Raw genomic sequence first — 23,043 nt, 5'->3', positions numbered from 1 at the left:
AAGCCACCTGATTATGTGTAAAGACTCTATGTTTATATAGTTCTATTTTCTCCCATTCTACCCCATGTGCAAAGGTTAGGAGCAGGGTTGGGGCCACACACAGGATGGGGGCAAGGCCATTATCCCACTCTCCTCCACCACACACTGAGTGAATACTAATGCCAGTCACTTTAATGAAAGAGGAACAGTGATGTGATGTGAGCTACTCACATGAGCTAAACATGCTAGGAGTCCATCACTCTAAGTTTGGGGTGTCACACTGCAAAATCAATGTATGAATCAGACAGACAAATTGTGCAATCCACTAGGACGTTCTCTTGAGCAACCTCCATCAAAATGATTGAGAGCTGTGCAAGAATACCTCTCTTTATCCCATTTGTTGCACTGAGGCTTGCACGGGAGTCCGCCCCATTGGGTTGTGTTATTATCAGTCAATACATTTCACTTATAAAAGTGCATTTTGTCTCAACAGTGTTTTTCATCTTTTTCTTTTTATTACAGTTCCAGATTAACAGTATGCTACTTATTCCATTTTGTGACAAGCTGGTAAAAGCAGGGCATGTGATCATGCTGTTTTGGAAGATAGTTTAGCGGAACCAAAGAGAGGTTGCTCTCTGAAACCTACATCTATAGCACGGAACGGCCTGCGACCAGATACAAATTTGAAAAAAAAAGCCACAGCAACTTCTATACAAACGAAACTGAGCATAAGTCCAAAGTGCTCTTCGTTTTGTCTTGCAAAAGCTAGCTTGTTTCAGGTAAATTAGAGGGGGGGGGAACAACCAATTGTGGAATTTCCACCAATTGTGGAAACAAAGCAAATGGTCTGTTCATTCACATTGGATTTGCTATGAAGCAGCAAGACCCCTCTCCCTAGCAAGTGTACTTTCATTGGTTCTGTCAACACTGAGTGAATGCAGATGGTTATTCACCAGGACCATCTTACTCCAGCGTACGTTTAATCACAAGATCATGTAAACTGTCCTGCTAAGTAGGAAGAAGAATCTCGCCATGTCCTTATTGCCCTGGATTTCTGATCAGGTGCAGAAGTTTCTGATAAGGCTCCTGCTTTGTACTAGGGCAGAAAGGTCAGGTACACACGTTTGAAAGAAAAAAATAAATAAATAAAACAAGAGAATTCACCACCACCACCACCACCCCCCAAAACCAGAAGCATAATGCACTGCCCCATTCCAAGGCAGTGAAGTCATGATATCACATGATGTCACTTCCAGGTTCTCCCCAGAGGAGGGGCGATTGCTGCAGATGTTTCGCGCCCCTACTTCCTTCCGCTAGGGAGGCTCCCCTTGAAGGGACAGTGCAAAGCCACCAGCACTTCAAGGGGAGCCTCCACAGGAGCAGGAATCTGCCAGCATCTCCTCCATAACCAGGGTGGAGCCTGAAGGACCCATCATGCATCCCCTCTTGGGTTAGCATGGGGAGCAAATGCCCCTCAGGCTCTGCCCTAGTTATGCCTCTGCACAAAACAATAGAGGGTGGGTGGCTTGTCAGGTGGTTAGGTGGACACTGTGGTATGCCATGGGCTGGCAAAGACTATCTGCATTCACTCATTGTGCCAAGCTCATCTGAACTGGAACAGCTGAAGATTCTGTATATCTCTGCAGTTCTGTTTCACCTTTCATGTAAGGGCCAGTAGGTGAAACAGGTCACTGGGAATTATAGGCTTAACTTCTCTTTGATAAATAGTGGATGTCAAGGGAAAGAGACTGGATTTGAACCCTGGTGTTGGGAGCAGGGCTTTAAACCTTTGCCCCTATCAGAGTCCTGATCTGCCAATGGCAGCTTTCATCCTCAGTCCAGCAGCAGCCACCTCGGGGGTGGATGGCAACCCAGATAAACAGACCAGGATAAATGCCTTTCCCCCACTCCACAGTTCCGATCCAGCTTGTCCCACTCCCCGTAGCTGCTATTAACCAACGTGAAGTGAAGCATGACACTCCCAGTGACATATTTAACAAAGCATGTAATTTGCCCTAAAACTGAGAGGCAACAACATCCCATTGGTCTGAGGCAAGCTACAAGCGTGGAGAAGATCTGCAGGTGTCATATTCAGGTTCTTCCTTCCTTACTTTAGTTTTCCATAGGATATCCATGTGTATGTATGTATGTTTGTATGTGGTATATATATATATACACACACACACACATACATACAACAGCTTTGCAATTCTAATCTATTACAGTTATGCTCCCATTTGAATTTAAAAATATGAAAACAAAGAAACTCTTCCTTGGGGAACATATTTATTGTGTTTGAGATGATACACAGGATGCTCTCTGAGCTACAAGGTGGTGGTGATGAGGGGGGAGAAAAAAGGAAACCCTTTCATTACAAACTGACAAAGGAAAAAGTTTAAAACAGTTTTCACAACAGCATGTACCACATATCGGAAATAGATCTGGGCATAATACAAATAACGTCATTCCTAATAATCTACAGCTACCTTTAATAACTTCATACAGATAATGAATTAGGCTAAAATGCACTATAATATTTGGTTGACTTCAGGAACAGTATCCTTAGTTACATCACAAAATACATTTTGATATCCCAAAGAAGCAAGACTTGCAAGTAGGCATTTTAAACATAACTAATCTACAGCTACAAAGTTCTACTCTTGATAGCATTTACCTTTCTTTTTATGGGGGGGGGGGATAGGGGGTGATGGTAGGGGGACGGAGGGAGGGTAAGCAGAATCCCAATCTTCAAAAGGATAAAAGCAGAGAGTAGAATCAGTATAACATATACACAGAAGTCCGTATTGTAAAGGCTATAAAGATTGGTTGCGCACTGCAAAGCCGCATCCCCGCACCTTCGCACTGCACAAAGTAGTCATGTCACTTATGTTGCATATCTCTTGGTCCACTGTCTGGCTATCCTGTCATGTTCTGCTCTGTTGGTCAGGTACTGAGTGGCTATGCTTCCCACCAGAGGATCCGCTGCAATAGTTTGACAGAGAACAAGGCGGGACAGAGAAGGAGGAAGGGAGAAGGTATGTTAAGAGCCACTCTTGAAACAGACACATCAGCATCAACATTGCGTCCTTTACCACCACAACTCCATTCCATTCCAGCTCTAGAAAACAGCACCAAGTTCACCCAGCAGACCACATGCTAAAATATTTTCCTGGATTGTGCCACATCCGACTGCAGCCACACACATGGTAGAGTAAAGAACAGTGTTGTGTGGTGCTGAGAGTGTCAGATCAGGACAGAAAGACCAGAGAGTCCCAGCTGCTGTTTAGGCACGGACCTCACTTGGGCAAGTGACCTTGGGCAACTCACTATCTCTCAGCCTAGTCAACCTCATTGGACTTTTGTGCAAGTAAAACTGCAGGAAGGGGTGAATTCTATTCACCATCCTGAGCACCCTAGAGGACGGGCAGGACAAAAATGTAATATATAAACCATACGTACTACACACATGTGTGGGTAACAGAAGCCCCAGGCCTGTTTTTTTTTTCAGAAAAAAAGCAACTTCAGGCGATTTGGAACAGAGAAGTGGCAGAAGGAGAACAAGCTGTTTCCCTTCCCTGCTCAAACTCCCCTCTTTTTCCCAGTTTCCTTCCACTGGATTCCAAGTACATTCCTTTTGGGGTGGGGGTGGGGGTCAATATTCTGCAGACAAATAGCAGAACGGAAGACAATTAAAAAAAAAAACCCTCTATTCCAAATCACCCCTCCTGAAGTTTTTTTCCCCTAGGAAATGCATCATCAGTGACCTGGAGGTATCATGATACAGCAGTCACCCCCACATAAAAAACAAACTCTCTGCATGTATCAGGTAAAAGAAGCCCAGCCTAGTCTTTTCCCTCTCAGCTTTGAGCAGGGATACTCTTCCCACCCACCCACCCCGGGGGGGGGGGAATTCTGCAACTTCTGTGTGACTTGAAATGGTACACTCCAACGTTAATTTGATGTCATCTGCTGTTCATTCTAGACCCACCTCAAGACCACTTGCAGACTCACCTACAGATTTAATGTGCTCTTACGGTACTTTTGCGTGTGCACACTAATTCTGAACCTTGGTGAAACAAGTTTGAAGGAGAAAATGCACAGCGCAAAACAACTACACAAAGGTACTGAGTCAATTTCTGTTGTCTTTATGTTGGAACAGTTATGTTAGTTCAAAGCCTGGCATGCAGTCTGCTCTGACGTTACAGCATTTTCCTCTAGCCAAAACAGTATAGGAGTCAATTGGAGGACTGTGTGTCATTTTGTTCTTGGCAAAAATGACTTTATTCAGTTTCATATTTCAGTAATTATAGCAGCAGCAGTAATGTCACTCATACAGTAGTTTAGGTTTACATTTTAAGATGCTATATGTTTTCGTGCTTTTGCATATCACATCTGTTTGCAACATTCAGCAAACAGTAGAACCCAGTGGCTCTGTTAGGGGCAAATTAATCAAGCCACTGACCTTGGTGTGCATGCCCCCTCCCCAAACAAAAGGCACAGGAAAGGGGGATTCATATCATGGGGCCTCTTGCATGGGAGGGGGAAGAGGCCTTAACCTTACTCCCTGCCATAGTCCCAATCTGGATCATACTCCATCTGCAAGTTATCTACTGGGGGGTGTAGGGAACCAAGCAAGCAATTTGTATGGTTAAAGTCACAGCTAGGTTAGCCTTCAGAAACCAAATACTTTGTCGTAGTCTTTCTTGTCCTTAAATAGATCATTATTGTTCTATACACCACAGATGAGTAAACCTAGAGCTAACTGAAATGTGAGGAGAAAGTACTCAGCTGAGCTCCTTTTGGACAAGCAAACCACCTTCCTTCCAGAGGATGGGATTTCGGCATTTTTCCCTTTAAGACGCATAGCTCAAACCTCAGCAAATCCAAGTTCCACGCAGCTTGCAATACTGTGTTCCTGGAAGTCCTTCAGCATGACATATGACATCACTGCCATGCACCTGAAAGTGCCACCAAGCTGCCATGCAACCAGCAAAGCACACTGGCACAAACTCTTTAGGGGGGGGGCATTGCATAGGGGGGTCAGTCTCATGACATTTTGCCTTCCTGTTCTAAATATGTCTCCGAACAGCCCTGGGCAAAACAAGAGCCTCATTTGCATGTGACAGAGCAGAGAGTGAGAGTAGTAGCCACAAACAACTGGAGAGCTTCCGGGGCCAGCTAACATTTGTGGACCACTGATCTTCACTGTTGTGATGTCAATGTGCTGCACCAGTCACCACAGATGACACTAATTCTACCATTAAGTGTTAAATGTGGAAGAGCAACTGAACTACGGTCAAGGCTGAGGTCACCAGAAGTTTACAGAAAACAGGACAGGGGCATATCCAGACTGTATGGACCATAATCAACGTGTTCAACATGAATTTTTCCAACCCTGGGTTGATCCCCTGCACACCAACTTTATGCACTGTTTATGCAGTCACTACATTTTGAGCAATGTTTTCTCATGGCTGCGTGTTGGAATTTTTCTGCCTCTGCATGCTGAACAATTAGTCACGCTTATTTATTTATCAAAAAGATCACCGCCTTACCAGGATTGCAGTCTGTCAAGAGGGAACAAATAGACAGCAAAACCTTCGAAATAGTCAGTGCAGGGCTCCAGTTGTCTTTCAGAATATCCAGACAGATGACTCCCTGACTGTTGATGTTGCAGTGATAGATCCTAGTACGGAACGTAACCTAAACATAGAAATGCAAAAAGACGTGTATATGTGTGTGTGAGCAGGAGGGAAATCATTACATGCTTTTCATGCATAGCTTGTTACCAGTCTTTTGAAACCCATCTGAATTTTTACACCATCAGATATTTTCCATGGAAGGCCTTTTCATTTTTGTTACTCATTCTGGAAGACTCATCTGAAAAACTGGTCTGACATTCTCCACCACTTTGAAAGCCGCTATCTTATTCATGTCTGCTGTGTATATCTCCAAGCTAAAGACTTTATTGCGGCTTTTACTGGCAAGTCAACAGCATGCACTCCCACTTCTTACAGAAAGCACAGGAATATTTTATACTGTTCTTTTATTTTTATATATAAAAGGCACCCAGATATCTACCTTGTTCATTTTCAGTGCAAATAAGGACTGTTGTCATCATGTCTTTTAAACAAGTTCTTAAAATGGTTTCACGACACTCTTCAGCAGATTTGTAACAATTTGTTAAAAGTGACCATGTAAACAGCATTTCTGTAGAACAGCGGTTCTCAGACTTCCAGGGAGTTTGAGTCCTGCTGTAAGTCCTTGCAGGGGAAGGGGGAGGCAGCGACACAATCGCTAGAATCGTGTCGCTTTGGAGGAGCACAGGGACTTGGCTGAACTCACCACAGCCTGCAGCAGGGGGTGCAGGGAGCCCCGCATCAGCCTCTGCAGGGTTCTCCAACATGCAGAGACAGGCAAAATAACGATCGCGACCCACTTTCGGTTTTGCAATAGCAAACTGGAAGCGGGTCGCGACTGTTATTTTCACAAGTCTCTGCGTGTTGGGAAGCCCTGCAGAGGCTGGCGTGGGGCTCCCTGCATGCCCGGAAGGCTGCTGCAGGCTGTGGTGAGTCCAGCCAAGCCCCTGCGCAACTCCAAAGCGATGCAATCCTGGCGATCACATTGCTGCCTTCCCCCCCTTCCCGCCCCTTAAGGGGGAAGAGGCCAGGGCTCTCTGTCTGGAGCGTCCTGATGCCCCAGTCTGAGAACCACTGCTGTAGAAAATACTGTTTCATAAATATGACATCTTGGGGCATTCGAGTTAGTGGGCAGCCTCAGGGAACATTATGGGTCCAATGCAAACTTGAACCAAAGGCTCCCTTCCCTGATAGGCCTTGGTTGTTGTGAAAACTTAGTGCCTTTTCGTTATTTTTGATCCCTTTGTTTCAGTGCCTTACATTTCTGGCTGCCTTTATAAGCAGACATGACTGTAAGGCATGCATGTATATTAATTATACCAGAGTGATAAATGCCCTTTAATCACTGTTCTCTGTCTCCGAGATCCAGCACTATGCATTCTGGAGGCCAGACGCCCAACTCATTTGCACACATAGAGCCTATAAATCAGCGCAAGAAGCACTGGTTGCCACAGTGCTTTGAATCTCAATGTCCTAACGCTTATCGTGTTTGTTCCTCCCTCCTGCTGCCAGTCAGCTTGCACACCCTGTCAGCTCCATCTCAGACAGCATGTCACATAAGGAGACATACATCTCTCTCTTTCTCTGACAAGAAGCTCTCTCTGATCTAGAAAGAGGGCCTGGGCTGGCAGTTTACTAAACAGAATGTTAATGATTCTGTTCTAACATTACTTCAGGTTGGCTCCATAAGATATTACAAGATCTGAATGCACCTGAGAAAAATTCAGGGAAATAAATTTGCATGACCTACAATTTGGCCTACACTTACAGCCCATGAGGAGCTTCTCTGGATTTTCAGGTTGGGGTAAAATCCTCCCTTACTGCCTGGGGAGCCCTGCAGACACTTGCAAAGGGCTCCCCACACCCCCCGACAGTCTGCTGCAGGGACTGGTGAGTACACCCCAGTCCCTGCAGCCTCCTTAGCGATGAGATCCCCCTGAGCGATGCAATCCTGGGGATTGGGTCGCTGCCTTGCCCCCTGCCCCCGTCCCTTAAGAGGGCAGAGGCCAGGGCCCTCAGGCTGGGGTGTTGTGACGCCCCAGTTTGAATACCATTGCCTTAAGCCATCATGTTGCCTAATGAGAATGTTTGCCCTCTCCACCTCTTACCAGCACAGAACTGCAAGGTTTACTTCCTGGTTTCTCTAAACCACAGAACCATGTTTTAACTGGTTTACAAAGCTATGGTTTATAAAAACTCTGATTTCATATCCTGGCTTGTTAATCAGAATTAAACCACACCTAGTGGCTTTATTCTTGCTGGCAACCTTCAGTCTCGAGAGACTATGGTATCGCGCTCTGAAAGGTGGTTTTGGAACATCGTCTAGTGTGGCTGAAAAGGCCAATTCGGGAGTGACAATCCCTTCCACACTTGGAGCAAGTGCAGTCTGTCCCTGGTCTGTCTCCCTGGCTATGGGCCTTCCTTCTTTGCCTCTTAGCCTCAGACTGTTGGCCAAGTGTCTCTTCAAACTGGGAAAAGCCATGCTGCACAGCCTGCCTCCAAGCGGGCCGCTCAGAGGCCAGGGTTTCCCACTTGTTGAGGTCCACTCCTAAGGCCTTCAGATCCCTCTTGCAGATGTCCTTGTATCGCAGCTGTGGTCTACCTGTAGGGCGCTTTCCTTGCACGAGTTCTCCATAGAGGAGATCTTTTGGGATCCGACCATCATCCATTCTCACGACATGACCGAGCCAACTCAGGCATCTCTGTTTCAGCAGTGCATACATGCTAGGGATTCCAGCACGTTCCAGGACTGTGTTGTTTGGAACTTTGTCCTGCCAGGTGATGCCGAGAATGCGTTGGAGGCAGCGCATGTGGAAAGCGTTCAGTTTCCTCTCCTGTTGTGAGTGAAGAGTCCATGACTCGCTGCAGTACAGAAGTGTACTCAGGACGCAAGCTCTGTAGACCTGGATCTTGGTATGTTCCGTCAGCTTCTTGTTGGACCAGACTCTCTTTGTGAGTCTGGAAAACGTGGTAGCTGCTTTACCGATGCATTTGTTTAGCTTGGTATCGAGAGAAAGAGTGTCGGAGATCGTTGAGCCAAGGTACACAAAATCATGGACAACCTCCAGTTCATGCACAGAGATTGTAATGCAGGGAGGTGAGTCCACATCCTGAACCATGACCTGTGTTTTCTTCAGGCTGATCGTCAGTCCAAAATCTTGGCAGGCCTTGCTAAAACGATCCATGAGCTGCTGGAGATCTTTGGCAGAGTGGGTAGTGACAGCTGCATCATCGGCAAAGAGGAAGTCACGCAGACATTTCAGCTGGACTTTGGACTTTGCTCTCAGTCTGGAAAGGTTGAAGAACTTTCCGTCTGATCTGGTCCGGAGATAGATGCCTTCTGTAGCGGTTCCAAAGGCATGCTTCAGCAGGACAGCAAAGAAAATCCCAAACAAGGTTCGTGCAAGAACACAGCCCTGCTTCACGCCGCTTTGGATGTCAAAGGGGTCTGATGTGGAGCCATCAAAGACAACAGTGCCCTTCATGTCCTTGTGGAAGGATCGGATGATGCTGAGGAGCCTGGGTGGACATTTGATCTTGGGGAGAATCTTGAAGAGGCCGTCCCTGCTGGCCAGGTCAAAGGCCTTCGTGAGATCTATGAAGGCTATAAAGAGTGGCTGTCGCTGTTCCCTGCATTTCTCCTGCAGTTGTCTAAGGGAGAATACCATATCAGTGGTGGACCTGTTGGCTCGGAATTCGCACTGTGATTCTGGATAAACGCTCTCTGCAAGTACCTGGAGCCTCTTTAGTGCAACTTGGGCAAACAACTTTCCTACAACGCTAAGGAGAGAGATGCCACGGTAGTTATTGCAGTCACCCCTGTCGCCTTTGTTCTTGTACAGCGTGATGATGCTTGCATCCCTCATGTCTTGAGGTACTCCAACTTCTCTCCAGCAGAGACAGAGGATTTCATGCAGCTCAGTGACGATGATCTCTTTGCAGCACTTTAGGACTTCAGCAGGGATGCTGTCTTTTCCAGGTGCCTTGCCAAAGGCAAGGGAGTCCAGGGCCACGTGAAGTTCTTCTAGGGTTCCATTTTCCAGAGAAAATGTAGTCACCGAAGAAGCGCTGAACAACATTGAGTGCCTGCCTGTGCTGGAGGAGCTTGACAGTGAACCAACCCTAATGGCTTTATACAAGCTGTAGAACCATGGTTTAAAAAGGAATCACTGTTACAAAGGAGTTGGGGGAGACAAAGTTTGCAGCCTCAGGCTTAAGGTCATGTTCTGGTCCAAACTAACCATACTTTATTCATCATGTGAACTGACCTTGTGGTTGGGATCTAGAGAATTGTACCACTCGCCCTGCTAACTGTGCAAAAGGGAGCTTTGGGATATATTTTAGCAACAACACCTACTGCCAAATGGAAATCTGTTTTTGAAACTTACCAGAACTTTCTAAATTAGTTTGTGGTTTGGCATGGGGATTTGTGATGCAGAGGGGGGAAAAAATGCAAGCCCTTGGCATACCTACAATAATTTTTTGGATCTCAGCCAGAATACAGAATTTGTTTGAGGATTTTTTTTCCCATTTCCTGCCTTGTCTATCACTTGATTCCTGCAGAGTGTGTGTGTGTGTAACAGATTAACCGGTTTAGTAAACCTAAAATTTGGCCTATTTGTTCAATATGGGATCGTCTTCATTAAACATCTGCTACACAGCTGCAATTTTTGAACAAACATTTATGCTGGCATAAATATCTGTAACACATGATCATGAAATTTTAGCTTATGTTTGAGGCAATTTAAGTATATCTGGCATACTTTCTATCTCCCCCCCTCTCTCTCTTTTTAAAGTAACAGGGTCAAACAAACGAATCAGTAGCAGGTACATAGCATTAAAAGTGATAATTCATTCCAACACTGAATTTTCATTTGGTAGAAAACTACCAGTATTAAATGATAGCTCTTTCTGACAGCTCATGCTTTGTATAATTACTATGAAAATGTTATTCTTCAGACATTACTTTTCATTTAATAGATTTTGTGTCATCAATTATTTACCAGCATAATTTTTGCAGAATTATGTCAGTGATGACATGTTGACAACTGTTACCAGAATTACTGGTAGAAACCAAACAGTTCTCACAAATCAAAAAGCATAATCTTTGAGGTTAATCAACAAGACTGAAATTCAGCACGTATTTTAGTACCAATGAAATCTGTGCAGACTAAGTGCCTCACAGCCCAGTTCTATGCTCTCCCTTCCACTGATACAGCTGCACCAGAATAGCTCCAGTTTCAAACACTTCTAGTTTTAACATTACTCATGATAAAATTATTCTGTGAATGCATGACACACCTTAACAGATAATAGGTACATCTGTTTTAATTATGTACCATTACTTAGGAACTGGCCCTCAAACTCTCTAAACGTGTATATGGACACTAGCAAGATTTCCATGAACTGGGTCAAGTCATCCAGCTTCCAACTGGCTGATTCAGAAAAAGAAAATCTTTAACTTAAAATTGCTGTACTAATTTCAGTTGTCGTAGCTGCACTCCAATTTGCCAGACCAAAAGACAGAGGACAGATTGAAGCATAGGATCAATTAGTCCAGATTAATTCCTAACCCTAAAAATGTCCTTGCTTTGACCAGGTAATTGCCTTCCCTGTGTCATCCAATTTTCTAATTCAATAGTTATTTTTCAGTTTCTGCCGTAGCTTACGGCGAGGTTTCTTTTAAAAATTGTATGGCTGTAAACATACAGCAGAACTTTTAATTAGTATATTAATGAATTATTATTAGTAGTATTAGGAATATTTATATATCGCTTTTCAACAAAAAATAATTCACAAAGTGGTTCACATAGTTAAATAAATGGTTCAAGGGCACATGTGAGCAGAAGTAACCTCCACAAATTCAGCAGGTCACTGAACAGGTGGTTCACACGGGCTTCCCATTTCTGCATATTGGCCAAGTATGCTCTGGTGCACTTGGACGCAATCCTAACCACGAGTTAGGCTGGTGCAAGTCACTTGTGTCAGCCTAGGAGGGTCTCTAATATGCCTTAAAGCACGTTTGCACTTTCTTGGGAACAAGCTGCACCAGTGCACAGAGGTGCGCTGGCGCATGGAGGATGTATCCAGCTGCTGTGGTGGCTTGCGGAGGGAGCCTATCGGCTGAGCTTGGCTGACACAAGGCTCTGGGGTGGGTGGGGAGGAGGTGGGAGGGAGACATTCCAGGGTAGGGGGAGGGCGGGCAGATGTGGTGCAGGAGACAGGGCTGGGATCTGGCTATTATGCCAGATCCCAATCCCCGTTCGTGAGCAGTATGGAGCGGCTTCAAGCCATTACACTCTCCTCGGTGTTGTGCCACCTCAGGAGGTGATGGAAGTTCGAGGAGACCCATAGGGGTTGCAGTGGCTTAGCTGGGAGTAAGGGGAAGAGTTTTTAAGGGGAAGGGGAAGGGGAAGAGTTTCCCCTTACCTCTGACTGAGCCACTTTGGCACCCTATCTCGCACTGAATACAACGCAAGCCTCTTGGCTTGCCTGTTCGGATTGCACTGTTAGTTCTATGCTGATAACCAAAAGCTCCTAGGTGAGAGGGTGTTCAAGAGAGCTGTACAGTCCTATGGGGATAACTTCCTGTGCATGCCTAGGAAACAGGTCATACCCATTATTCCAAGAAAATGAGAAGGAAAACCAGGTAAACAGGTTGTTACTGGCACTCCGGCTCAAACTCATGTTCCCTGGAAATTGACAACTTGGTTGCAATCCTATACACACTTTCCTGGGAGTAAGCCCCACTGAATATAATGGAACTTACTTCTGAGTAGACATGCATAAGATTGCCCTGTATTTCTGTACAACACTGAATGGACGCTGATGTGGATTCTTGGGATCCCCACCGTAGCCTGGCACAGTGATGTCTGCTTGGGATTCTGGACTAAGCACATTGCAGAGAATGGTGGTGATGCACTTACTGAATCTCTTGCTGAATATTCCCTCATTTTCAAAGTAAAAGTGCTTGGTCAACCTTTGTTCCACTTCAGGGCAGAGGACACACACAACAAGCCCTTTACAAAGTCCCCCTTTTGTTTCAAGGATTCTAGAAATGTACAGATAATTGCATCCTTACCTTTGGTGGTTTAAATGGATAATCAGATGAAAATGTGATATCCAGAAAAAAGACGCCACCTTCATAAACAGAACCTGGGGGACCAAGGATAGTAGACCTCCATTCATAAATGTTATCACCTTTAGGCCCGGCGCTATTGAAATGAGAGAGAGGGGGAGAGAGAGAAAATGAGCTAGAGGCTTTGTAAGCATTTACAGTCATCACTTCTTCTTCTTTCACTCTGTTGAATGGCAGCTGCTGCTTATATATCTGGCTTTGTGCTTTTGTATGAATTTGCTATGAATGAAGAAACTGCGTATCAGACTGCGTTGCTGTTGGTGCTTCCCAACACAAGGCCATCTTTGTCTTTTGCAATATTTAACTGTGTGGCCTTTTGTCTGTCGCTCTTTCCGATGCACGAGGCACACACACACACACAGAGAACGAAAACTATGCTTTAAAACACAAAGGCTACAATGCAAGGCAGAGTTAGACATACTTAAGACTATTCATCCATCCCACCCTTCCTCCAGGCAGCTCTGGGCAGTGTCGATGGGATCACTGCAAGCTATCTTCACAAGTCTAGGAATCAGGCTAAGCTGAGAGAAGGCAACTTGTCTCTACACCCAGTAAGTCGAGTGGGAATTTGAACCCCAGTTTCTCCAGTACTGGCCCAACATTCCATTCACTACACCACTAAGCAAAACGACAACTGGATTGTGGCCAGCAGAACTGCAGAAACACACGGCAAAGCCTCTTTTGAGTGGCTGAGGGCTGCAAACAAATGTTCTAAAGCCACAAGGGGCAGTCACAAACACGATGCCATTTTTTCCTTTGAACAAACACTGCTCTCATGATTTTGCTGCACAGTCAGTTCCAAGTCACCTCCCAAGGTCCTAGAACCGTACACACAATTTCTGACAATCCTCAAACTCTTCACTCAGTTCCAGGGAGACCTTTCTAAGCAACGTTCTGAAGCTGCCATTTTGCAGAGTGTGACATAGGATCATGACGGTTAATGTTTTAATATACATCTGCAGGCTGTTTTGGATCCCTAGTGCTATTATATAATACACAGTATGACACAGCTGGTCATTTTTATAGATCTGAAAAGTTATTCCAGGGACCTTCAGATGCTTATTTTAAGGGTGGAAAAAAGAAAAAAAAAAACTCTGTATTACAAGAAAGCACAGCAATGACACCACCACTAAGTTAAACTTGTGCCCACTTTAAAAGCCGATTTTGACAAAAGGAGTGATTATTTTATTGATGTGTCTGCAAAGGGGCTGCTGCAAAGGTGGTGAAAAAGCAAAACAAACACCTTCAGGTTAACATGGTAAGAATTTCTGCATCTGTACAGCTTTCAGAGGGCACAATGTCTTTTCCCCAACTTTCTTTATTATACTTCGATCCAGAAAAGATACCCCCCTCCCCCCCAAAAAACCAGTTTATAAAGCCTTTAAAAGAATATTTACTACAGATATATGTAAACATTGACACTCTTAAGATGCTCCCTACTTACAAACACATTATTTTTGAAAAAAAATAAGCGAGTTTTAGAACTATGGAATTAGACTTTCCTAGTTTAGGAAGGAATTAAGACTATATAGCTAAGGCACCTGGCATAGCTAAGGTATAGCTAAGGCACCTGGCACCTGGGGCACAACAATTGTTAACACCCATTGTAACACCTCCCCAAACGACCTCTTAGAAGCAGGAAAACCAGAAGTGCCTTTCGGAGGCTTCTAGAACACCCCCTCAATGCATGGTACCCAGGGTTATGTACTCCCTAGCCCCCTCTTACCTATGCCACTGAATTAAGGTAAGCTCCAGTGAACAGTGCCACACTGGAAATGATAGGGAGACCAAACAAATATGGAAGAAAGTCAAACAACTGGCAATAGCCTGTTCCTAGAGGGTGAGAAAAGAAGGGCCATTTCTCCTCTCAAAGCTATAGTTTTCTGGATCTCCCTACTTCTTAGTAGAAGCAGGCCAGCTTGGAAGAATTGCGCTCTCTCCTCCTGTGCCTACCTTCCCCCTCTGCTCTACTATTATTTCATTCCACTTGTGAGATTGCAGGGGTAATTCAAACCATCCACAGTGGTTGTTGGTTGGTTGGTTTTTAATCTGTGTTCCATTGACAACAGAGAGGAAAGAAATAAATGGCAAGAGAATTAAGGCCGAGGTCACAAGGCTTAACTAATTCACAAGGACCTGGAATGTCACTGCATTAAATTATTCTACCCACATTTGCCAAAGGATCAAAACAGCACTAAATAAATAACTAAATCAGCTGGAGATACGGTGAAAATGTTTAAAACCTATGAGTAGACCAACAGGTGTTCTAATTAATTCTTGACATCCACTAAGTATATATCTTTTAATTAGCTTTAAGCTAAGAAGTCAAATTTCTCTGGAACAATTCAATTTTTGGCACAGGTTTCCTTAATGGCTATTTTATAGTTCAATGCAGGAGTTCATGCTCCTATATCATCTGTCAGCTACCTTTCCTTCCAACACCCCTAATAGCTGGATGCAATTCAATCAGTTTAATGAAACAGCTGAATTGACTTAGCAACATATTTCAACCAAATTAATCAGTCACAATTAAGGTTACAGCCCCAGCCATGTGCCAAACTACCTGGTAATCACTCAAAGAGTCAGAACAAGGGCATCTATCAATTAAATAGTCAAGCATCTTAAAGCAATAACTCCTAAGTCACTATTTACAATCATCCACTACATTACCATTAGTGCCACTTAAAATTGAAAAGGTGGAGAGAGGGATTCATCTGCAAAATTTCAAACATTCTAGAGGAGACACAATGGTAAGTACCATAGATACTCAAGTGTAAGTCAGTCTCACAGATAAGTTGGGGGCAGGTTTTGAGCCAAAAATCATGGAATTTTCTATGACCCCTGGATAAATCAGAGGTTTAATCTTGGGAAGGGGGATCTGTGTCTGACTATAATTTTGTCTGATTTTACTAGAGGCCAGATCCTGAAAAATAACCAACCAGTAATTGTGACCTAAGAACTATACAGTCTCTAATTTATTAAAAATAAAAAGATCATAAGATACGTTCTCTATGACTAGCCTCAATCCTGACCCAGAACCTGCCTGCAAGTGAGAGATCTGCCTACTCTTTTTGCAAGGGTTTGTCTCGCATTTCAGCATTTGCTCACTGGCAGTGCAATATTGAGCATGCTTCCACAGAAATCTTTCATTGAATTCAGTAGGGCTTACTCCCAGGAAAGTTTGCACAGGGCTGTGTAACTCAGAACACTTGATTGGTTTGATACACGCCAACTGGTAAATATTTATATATGTATTGATTCACGGGTCACTGCTATTTGTCTGCAGATCTAGAGTGCCTATATTAATTACTTTCTGCAGTTGATTGTATATTTTACTGAGACGTTTCCCTCTTTTGTCCCCACTGTTATACCTGAGACTCTTCAAGCATTCCTTTATATAGTTCATCATATTTAAACACAAAGCTATTAAGAAGTGCTTATACCAGATCTCAGCATTCTATCCTTGAGAGCAGTCTTATAAGATTTTACATACTCTGTGTGTGAGTGTAAGATACAGCAACTTATTCTACAACGACGGGTGCCCAAACCCTGGCCCTGGGGCCACTTGCAACCCTTGAGGACTCCCAGTCTGGCCCGCAGAGAGCCCCCAGTCTCCATTGAGCCTATGGCCCTCTGGAGACTTGCTGGAGCCTGCACTGGCCCAACACAACTGCTTTCAGCATGATGGCCAACTGTTCGACCTCTCATATGAGCTGTAAAACGAGGTCTCCCTCCTCAGCTTGCTGTTTCACATCTGTGATACAGCAGTGGCAGCAAAGGAAAGGCAGCCTTGCTTTCTGCAAGGCCATTTACAGGCCTTCAACTATCGCAAGACCTTCATTCATTCATGAGTTTCATCTCTAATATATTCATTTATGTAAATTTATTCAAATTTGAAATGCAAATTAATTCTTTTTTCCTGGCCCCTGACACAGTGTCAGAGAGATGATGTGGCCCTCCTGCCAAAAAGTTTGGACACCCCTGTACAACCATGTTAAAAATAATGCATAAGTATATGGTATGGGGAGACAACAGGGCTTCTCCTACACTCAGGTCACACCCTGGAGTGGATCCAAGAGGTGCACTGGTGGAAAAGCTCTCCTGGAAAAACTACCTGCAACTTTCCCCCCAGTTAAATGTACTGAATTTATGTAATTCCAATCCTTTAAAATGCTACTGATGAAGCTTCCTTCTTTAATCCACCATTGTGTATTCAGTGACAGTGGCTGACCTATAATCTGTACATGCTGAAAGAACCGTTTCTTGTTTCAGATGATTCTTTTGCAAAGGATGCTCCTGGTGTATCGAAAACAAAACAAAAATTAGAAGTACTGAATTCTGGAGCATGCTTTCCAAACTGGTATGTGCTCTGCTAGAGAAAGAAGGAAAACTCCTTCTCAGAATCCATCTGCACTTGTAGGTCCTTAAGAGCTTAAACTTTGCACTTTTGAAAACACTGTTCAAACACCACACCTGCTCCCAGAATTTCTTACAGACAGATGTAACAATCACCGTCCTTGATAACCAAAGTCCCTTGGAAGTTCAGGAGCAGCAGCCAATTCCTTTGTCTATATCAGTCACTCTGAATTTCAGGGATGTGCAGTGCAGGTGTGGTTTACACCTGAGGAGGTTCTCCTTATACCAGATTTCTCAGGTGTCAGTAGAGCCTCCTTGGGTGTAAGCAGGCAGAGCAGCTGTGCTGCTTTTCCATGGACTGTACAATGGGGTGATTCTGCCTCATCTGCCGCACCCACAACGCATATCCCTGCTGAATTTATAGTCTTATTTATTTATACGGGTATTTATTTATTTATACAGGTCTTAATTGCACATTTTGAAATTACATGATTTACAGAACTGTAAGCCAAAAGTTGGATTTGTTTTTGAAATTGCACAGTTAAGCTTCTCACACTTCTGCATGTTCAGCCAGGAAAAGACACACATTTCAGATGAAAGAGATTGTGCCTTTCTGCTAGCTCACTTGTGCCCCCCTCTCTCCTCCCCCCTTCCTCCATTCGGCCCCCTCCTCCCAGCTACTTATCTGGGGCTGCTGCTGAGCCACAGAAAAGAGAGCCCAGGCTCCCCTTGGTGCAATCCCTGCCTTGCTTGGCTCTTCAGACTGGAGAAGTCCAACTCCACAGGCAGCCAGGATCCCGCCATCCACAGCCATTCCCCACCTTGACCTGCACTTCCTATTTCTCCATCAGATCTGACAGTCGGAGAGAGAAGAAGTTTTGCAGCTCAAAACTTTTGGAAAGAACGCTCTTGATTCCCAAGCAGGCCCAGGAGGCTCCTTCCCCCACTATATAGTTCTATTTTTTTCCAAGTGAGTTTAATGCAAGCTCCCTTGCCTCCCCCTAAATTCACACCCACTGCAGATTAATGCCCATGCATCGACGTTGGCAGACTCACTGTTCCACTCCCAGTAGCCTCCATTCCTAATTGCCACTCTTCAGTGCGAGTGTTCGCTAAATTGTCCCTTAATCCTGACCAATTCTGCCATTCTCTATGGAAAAGCTGGTTTTTATTAATGCATTTTTGATACTTGTGCATTTTTCCAGGAACATAACCCCTATGTAAAAGGAGAGCTGCATGTACAATCAAAAGTACCCTGTCTCTGAACGGAGCTGTGCTATTAAGGATAATAGTTACTGATAGACCTTTCTATATATCACAAACTCATATGATACAAAGACTGTCATGAAGTGACGACTGTGGGATGTTTCCAACATTGTAGGAAACTTCTTTTTTCCTCTCTCTTCCCCTCTCCCCTTTTTCTTTTTCTTCTTTTCTCTCTGTAAATTCAGAGAGTTGTGGGGAGCTTGGAAGTCTTCTCACAACTTCAAGACATTTCAGTTTGTCTTAACAAAAAGTATCACTTCACTGTTGCCTTTGGATTTACAGACTGAGTCTTGTTATTCCTGAGAGTTCCCAGAACTCACATGGATGGCAAAAATTGCATTAAAGCAAATCCATTAAAAAAACAATGTCCCTTTGCTCAGCAATTTAAAAACAGCCTTGCTTTGTAATGCATCAAGCAGACAATCAGTATCTCTCCAACCGCTTAGAAAGGATTCACTCAGAGGCAGCAATCCCTCCCTTCACCATGAGCTGCAGCACTGGGGAAAGAATGGAGGTGATAATCAACTGCCATTTAGCATTCTTTCATATTGTACCAGAAAACCCCCTACCCCCAAAAAAACCCAAGTGGAGAACCACAGTACATTAGTCCAAAGCTGGAGGCAGGCCCTGTGACTCAAACCTGAAAAGGGGCCTCTGACCATCAGCTTAGGATAGCATGTTATACAAAGATAAGCAATAGTGACCCCAAGGAAGTCCAAGGGATGAACAAAATAATGCCACTATCTACAGAGTTTGCAGAACAAGCTTTGCATAACCTCCCCTATAGAACAAGTTGCTCTAACTTTGCACATAAAGAATTGAAACATTTTGACCATAGAATGTACTTTAGAAAACACCAAGTTCATTATGTAAGCATGATGCAAGTTCCTATAGATAATTTACTAAGTTCCCCTCTCCCCTCCCCTGTTGAAACTGTGCTATAAAGATGTAGCCAATTCTGGTCTTAGTTGTCCATCATGCCTTTGTGATGGACCCATTTGCAAATGTAGTAAAAACTTTTTCTGAAGCCCTTTGAATTCTCCTGTCCTGTTTGTTTGCCTCTCCACTATCCAACATATACTGCGCCCATTCAGGAACAACATGCTCAGGAGGAAGGAATTGCTGTAAAGCTGTTCGAAGTAAAGCTGTTCTAAGTGCCTGAAGAGAGAATGATTGATAGCTTGTCAGCCAGCTATCCTCTCTTGCATTAACAAGGCTCTCTCATTAAACCACTTTTTCCCTTTAATTTAAAGTGCCCTTCTCATCACATTGAGATAAAACCGCATGTGCAAAATCTGTGGATAATTAGGTTATACCTGTGTTGTAATAGTACAGGGTAACTATCAACATTTTTGCCTTCTCTCATATTGAACCCCATGAGAAAGGACTTTAAAACAGCATACTGAATAAGAGGTGTTGTCTGGAGGTGTGTTGGTTCCTAATTATAAGGTAAGTGAGAATTAAAAAACAGAAATACAGCAAGGCATTTTTTCCTCAGCGACCTAAGCCATTGAAGACTGGACTAATCTGTATTTGTCCAAGGACAGAGAAAGTAGTGAGGGGAGGGAGTTATAAACAAAAGGACTGGCAGATATTATGATGTGTGCGGTTCATTAATGTTATCTGTCTACAGGGAGGGCATCAAACTCACAAGGCTTATCTTGGGGATTCACCAGGAGACTGGGGCATAGGGCAAGAGAATAAACCAACCTGTGTCAGATAGTTTTCACTTGAAATACAGCTTATAAGCATTTAATAAGGTATTTCATCTTTAATAATGAGACTTAAAATCCAAGTATATTTTATTATCACATAATAGCGGATTAGGATAACAAAAGGGAAAGAGGAAAGAAGCATAATGTGACCTGACATGAAGTTCAAGACTTTAATAGCAATGAGCGCTGGTCTAGACCCACAGAATTCAGGCCGATGTGATAGACCAATCCTGAAGGCTCTTCTGGGTGCAACGGTGCCAAAACAGCTACAGTTAAATCCATTGGCCCTGCCAAAGTCACCAGAGCTTTTCTCGGGGAAGGAGACTTTCATCCCCTCCTTCTGGGAAAAGTCCCAAGCTCTGCAATGTTGGGCCTTCCAGCCCAAGATGGAGTTCAGGATCCAGTGGAATTTGTACCTCCTTCTGCCCCACTTCCTCCCCCACCCTACCCTTCTTGTCTTCACTGCTGCCCGGAGCTCTTAGTTAGCTCTGGGTGGCATCTAACCAGTGCCAGGCTCAGCGCCAACTGGTTTGACCGTACAGGGTGTTACGGACATGCTTTATGGCATGTTTGGAACACCCAACACTGGCCCAGCTTAGGACTGGACCCTGAATTCCCAAGATATGAACTGAGGCAAGCCAAAGTCTGTCTCATGGTGCTGCCTCATAGACCAAGACTGAAAATCCGTACATAGATTGTTACACACAATGAACACACCACCCTTCTCTTTCATGGTGAGCTGGTGCAAACAAATGCTGGTTCCCTCTGAGTTACGAGATTGGGGGAGTAACATGGGATTGTGTGCTCCCTCTTGCAACCCCTTAAGTGAGGGTTAGAGTAAGCCAGTATCACCTGTGTATTGTGCTGGCAAGCTCCTGCCAATGATGCCTCCTCAGAGCACATAAATGCAGTGAAAAAGGCAGTTGTGAAATCATCACACATAAAAATCAAGTTATTTTCGTTCATTTTCTATGATCTCCATAGACACAAAGTGATTCATATACTCTGAATGTCCCCAAACCCTAATCCGGTACCAGAAACTTTGACAATGGCTTCAAAATCAAGCCATGGGCAAATGAAGTAGGAAACTTGTAATACATAGCAGGGGTTAAGATAGATGACTTTTGTAAAAAATCTCAAGGCAGGAGACAAGAGCACTTGATGCAGTTGCCCTGCTGAGCAGGTCTGGGTATGGTCAATGTCTGGATGGGAGACAACCAGGCTAACAAAGCTGCCTTGAATTCTGTGACATCAGAAAAGTTGGATATAAATATAACATAATAAATAAAATGGGTCTCCCCCAAACAGGATTCCTAAGGTGATCAATAAGCAAGTGGTTAATGCCAAGCAGTTCATGGATATACGATATGAGCTCGATAGCAGTTCATGGATATCGTAAATTTAAAACCATTCAAAAACTTCTTTGCCTCAAAAGCAAAATGAAGCAGAAAAGGGAATACTTGTAGGTAAGTAACTAGCTGGGAAGTGGAGAGATGGTGCAAAATGTCAGGTGCAGTATGTCAACAATCATACAATTTTCTCTGTAAACCGCTTTGTGGACTTTTGTTTGAACAGCGGCATATAAATACTGTTAATAATGATAATAATCAGCTCAACTCCACTTCGACCACTGGGCAGGGAAGAACCAGCCTGCGCATCCATGAGACTGAATGACATGGCCGCCTCAGGCTGGTGGTCAGAGGTGTTCATTTGTCTCCACTGCTCCACTCCTTAGCCCATCACTCTCCTCTCTTCTGCTCCATTGCCCCCTTCCTGCTCCAATTGAGGAAGCAGCAAGAACTGAGGCTAGAACTGAGATTCTCAAACTGGGGTATCTCGATGCCCCTGCCTGAGAGCCTCAGTCTCTGTCCCTTTAAGAGGCAGGGGAAGGCAGAAGGCAGCAACACAATCCCCAGGATTGTGTTGCTTACGAAGGGGGGTGTTTTTACTTACAGAGAGCTGCTGCAAGCTCAAAGAATTGCTGGGAGCCCCAGGCAGCCCTCCCTGAGCCTTAGAATACTGAGAAAAAGCAATCGCAAACCACTTCTGGTTTGACAATTGCAAGTCCTTGAGCTTGCAGCAGCCCTCTATAAGTAAAAACATTCCCGCTTCTCCTCCGTTAGCTACGTGATCCTGGGGATTGCATTGCTGCCTTCGCCCCTCCCCCCCCCCGGGCAAAGATTTATCCCTGGGCTAGAGCATCCCTAGGTAAGGGGGAGAAGCAGCATTTGGTACATTGTCTCAGGCATCAGAAAGTCTAGGGCTGGCCCTGCAGCAAAGGCAACCAAAAAACTACTGGCTGCTGCCCTCTCAAATCCATCCTAACACTGAGGGGCATCCTTCTGTGAATAGCAGTGATGTGATGACACTACACAGTGGAAGCTCTCCATAGCTTCCAGGGTGGAACATAAACCTTTGCTTCTCTTTGAAATACTAAGAGAATGGGAATATGATGGTCTCTACTCCCTGAAAGCAGGTAACAAGAGGACTGCTAATTACTAGGATAATGTTTCTGGCTGGGAAAGAGATGCAATTCACACACCCCCACACAGCAACAGCAGAGGGTGTGAGGAACCCATGAGCTCTCAGATGAGGAATCTCTGGTGGCAGCCTCAAGGGATGAAAGCCACAGGCTGATGTTATCTCTGGACCTTAGCCCAGCCAGTGATCAAAACAGAGTGTTGTGCTCTTAAGGAGGAATGCTGTTGCTGTCAGTCGTTTAAGTCAGCAAAACTAATGAGGAAGATACTCCATCCAGGGGGGCACAACCCACTCTAGTAGCCAACTGAAGTCAAAGTTGCTTTTACACTGGGGTATATGGCAACATGGCTGAAAACTTAAAACGCAGTGGGTTCAAACTGCTGAAAGAAATGCACCCAAACCATCGTTTTAACAGAACATACCATCACATATTCTCCACATCACTTGGTCTTACCAGACAGTGGCGCTGCCA

The 23,043-nt window shown here is 44.3% G+C and overlaps 1 protein-coding gene across 2 annotated transcripts in view; it reads right to left on the bottom strand.

Annotated features, from left to right (window-relative positions):
- Positions 1-2,248: 2,248 nt before the first annotated feature.
- Positions 2,249-23,043, bottom strand: part of UBE2E3 (ubiquitin conjugating enzyme E2 E3) — a 109,001-nt gene continuing 88,206 nt past the window's right edge. For both annotated transcript variants that reach the window (XM_066609406.1, XM_066634433.1), the window contains exons 4-6: positions 12,697-12,829; positions 5,532-5,679; positions 2,249-2,961 (exon numbers count right to left, since the gene is read on the bottom strand). In XM_066609406.1, coding sequence (XP_066465503.1) covers positions 2,864-2,961; positions 5,532-5,679; positions 12,697-12,829 — 379 coding nt within the window. In that variant the 3' untranslated portion in view covers positions 2,249-2,863. The remainder of the gene's footprint in view (positions 2,962-5,531; positions 5,680-12,696; positions 12,830-23,043) is intronic.

This window comes from Tiliqua scincoides, chromosome 1, assembly GCF_035046505.1.
Source record: "Tiliqua scincoides isolate rTilSci1 chromosome 1, rTilSci1.hap2, whole genome shotgun sequence".
In the NCBI taxonomy this organism is placed as follows: domain Eukaryota; kingdom Metazoa; phylum Chordata; class Lepidosauria; order Squamata; family Scincidae; genus Tiliqua; species Tiliqua scincoides.
Note: the sequence above shows the minus strand (reverse complement) of the source record. Positions and strands in the feature narration are given on the sequence as shown.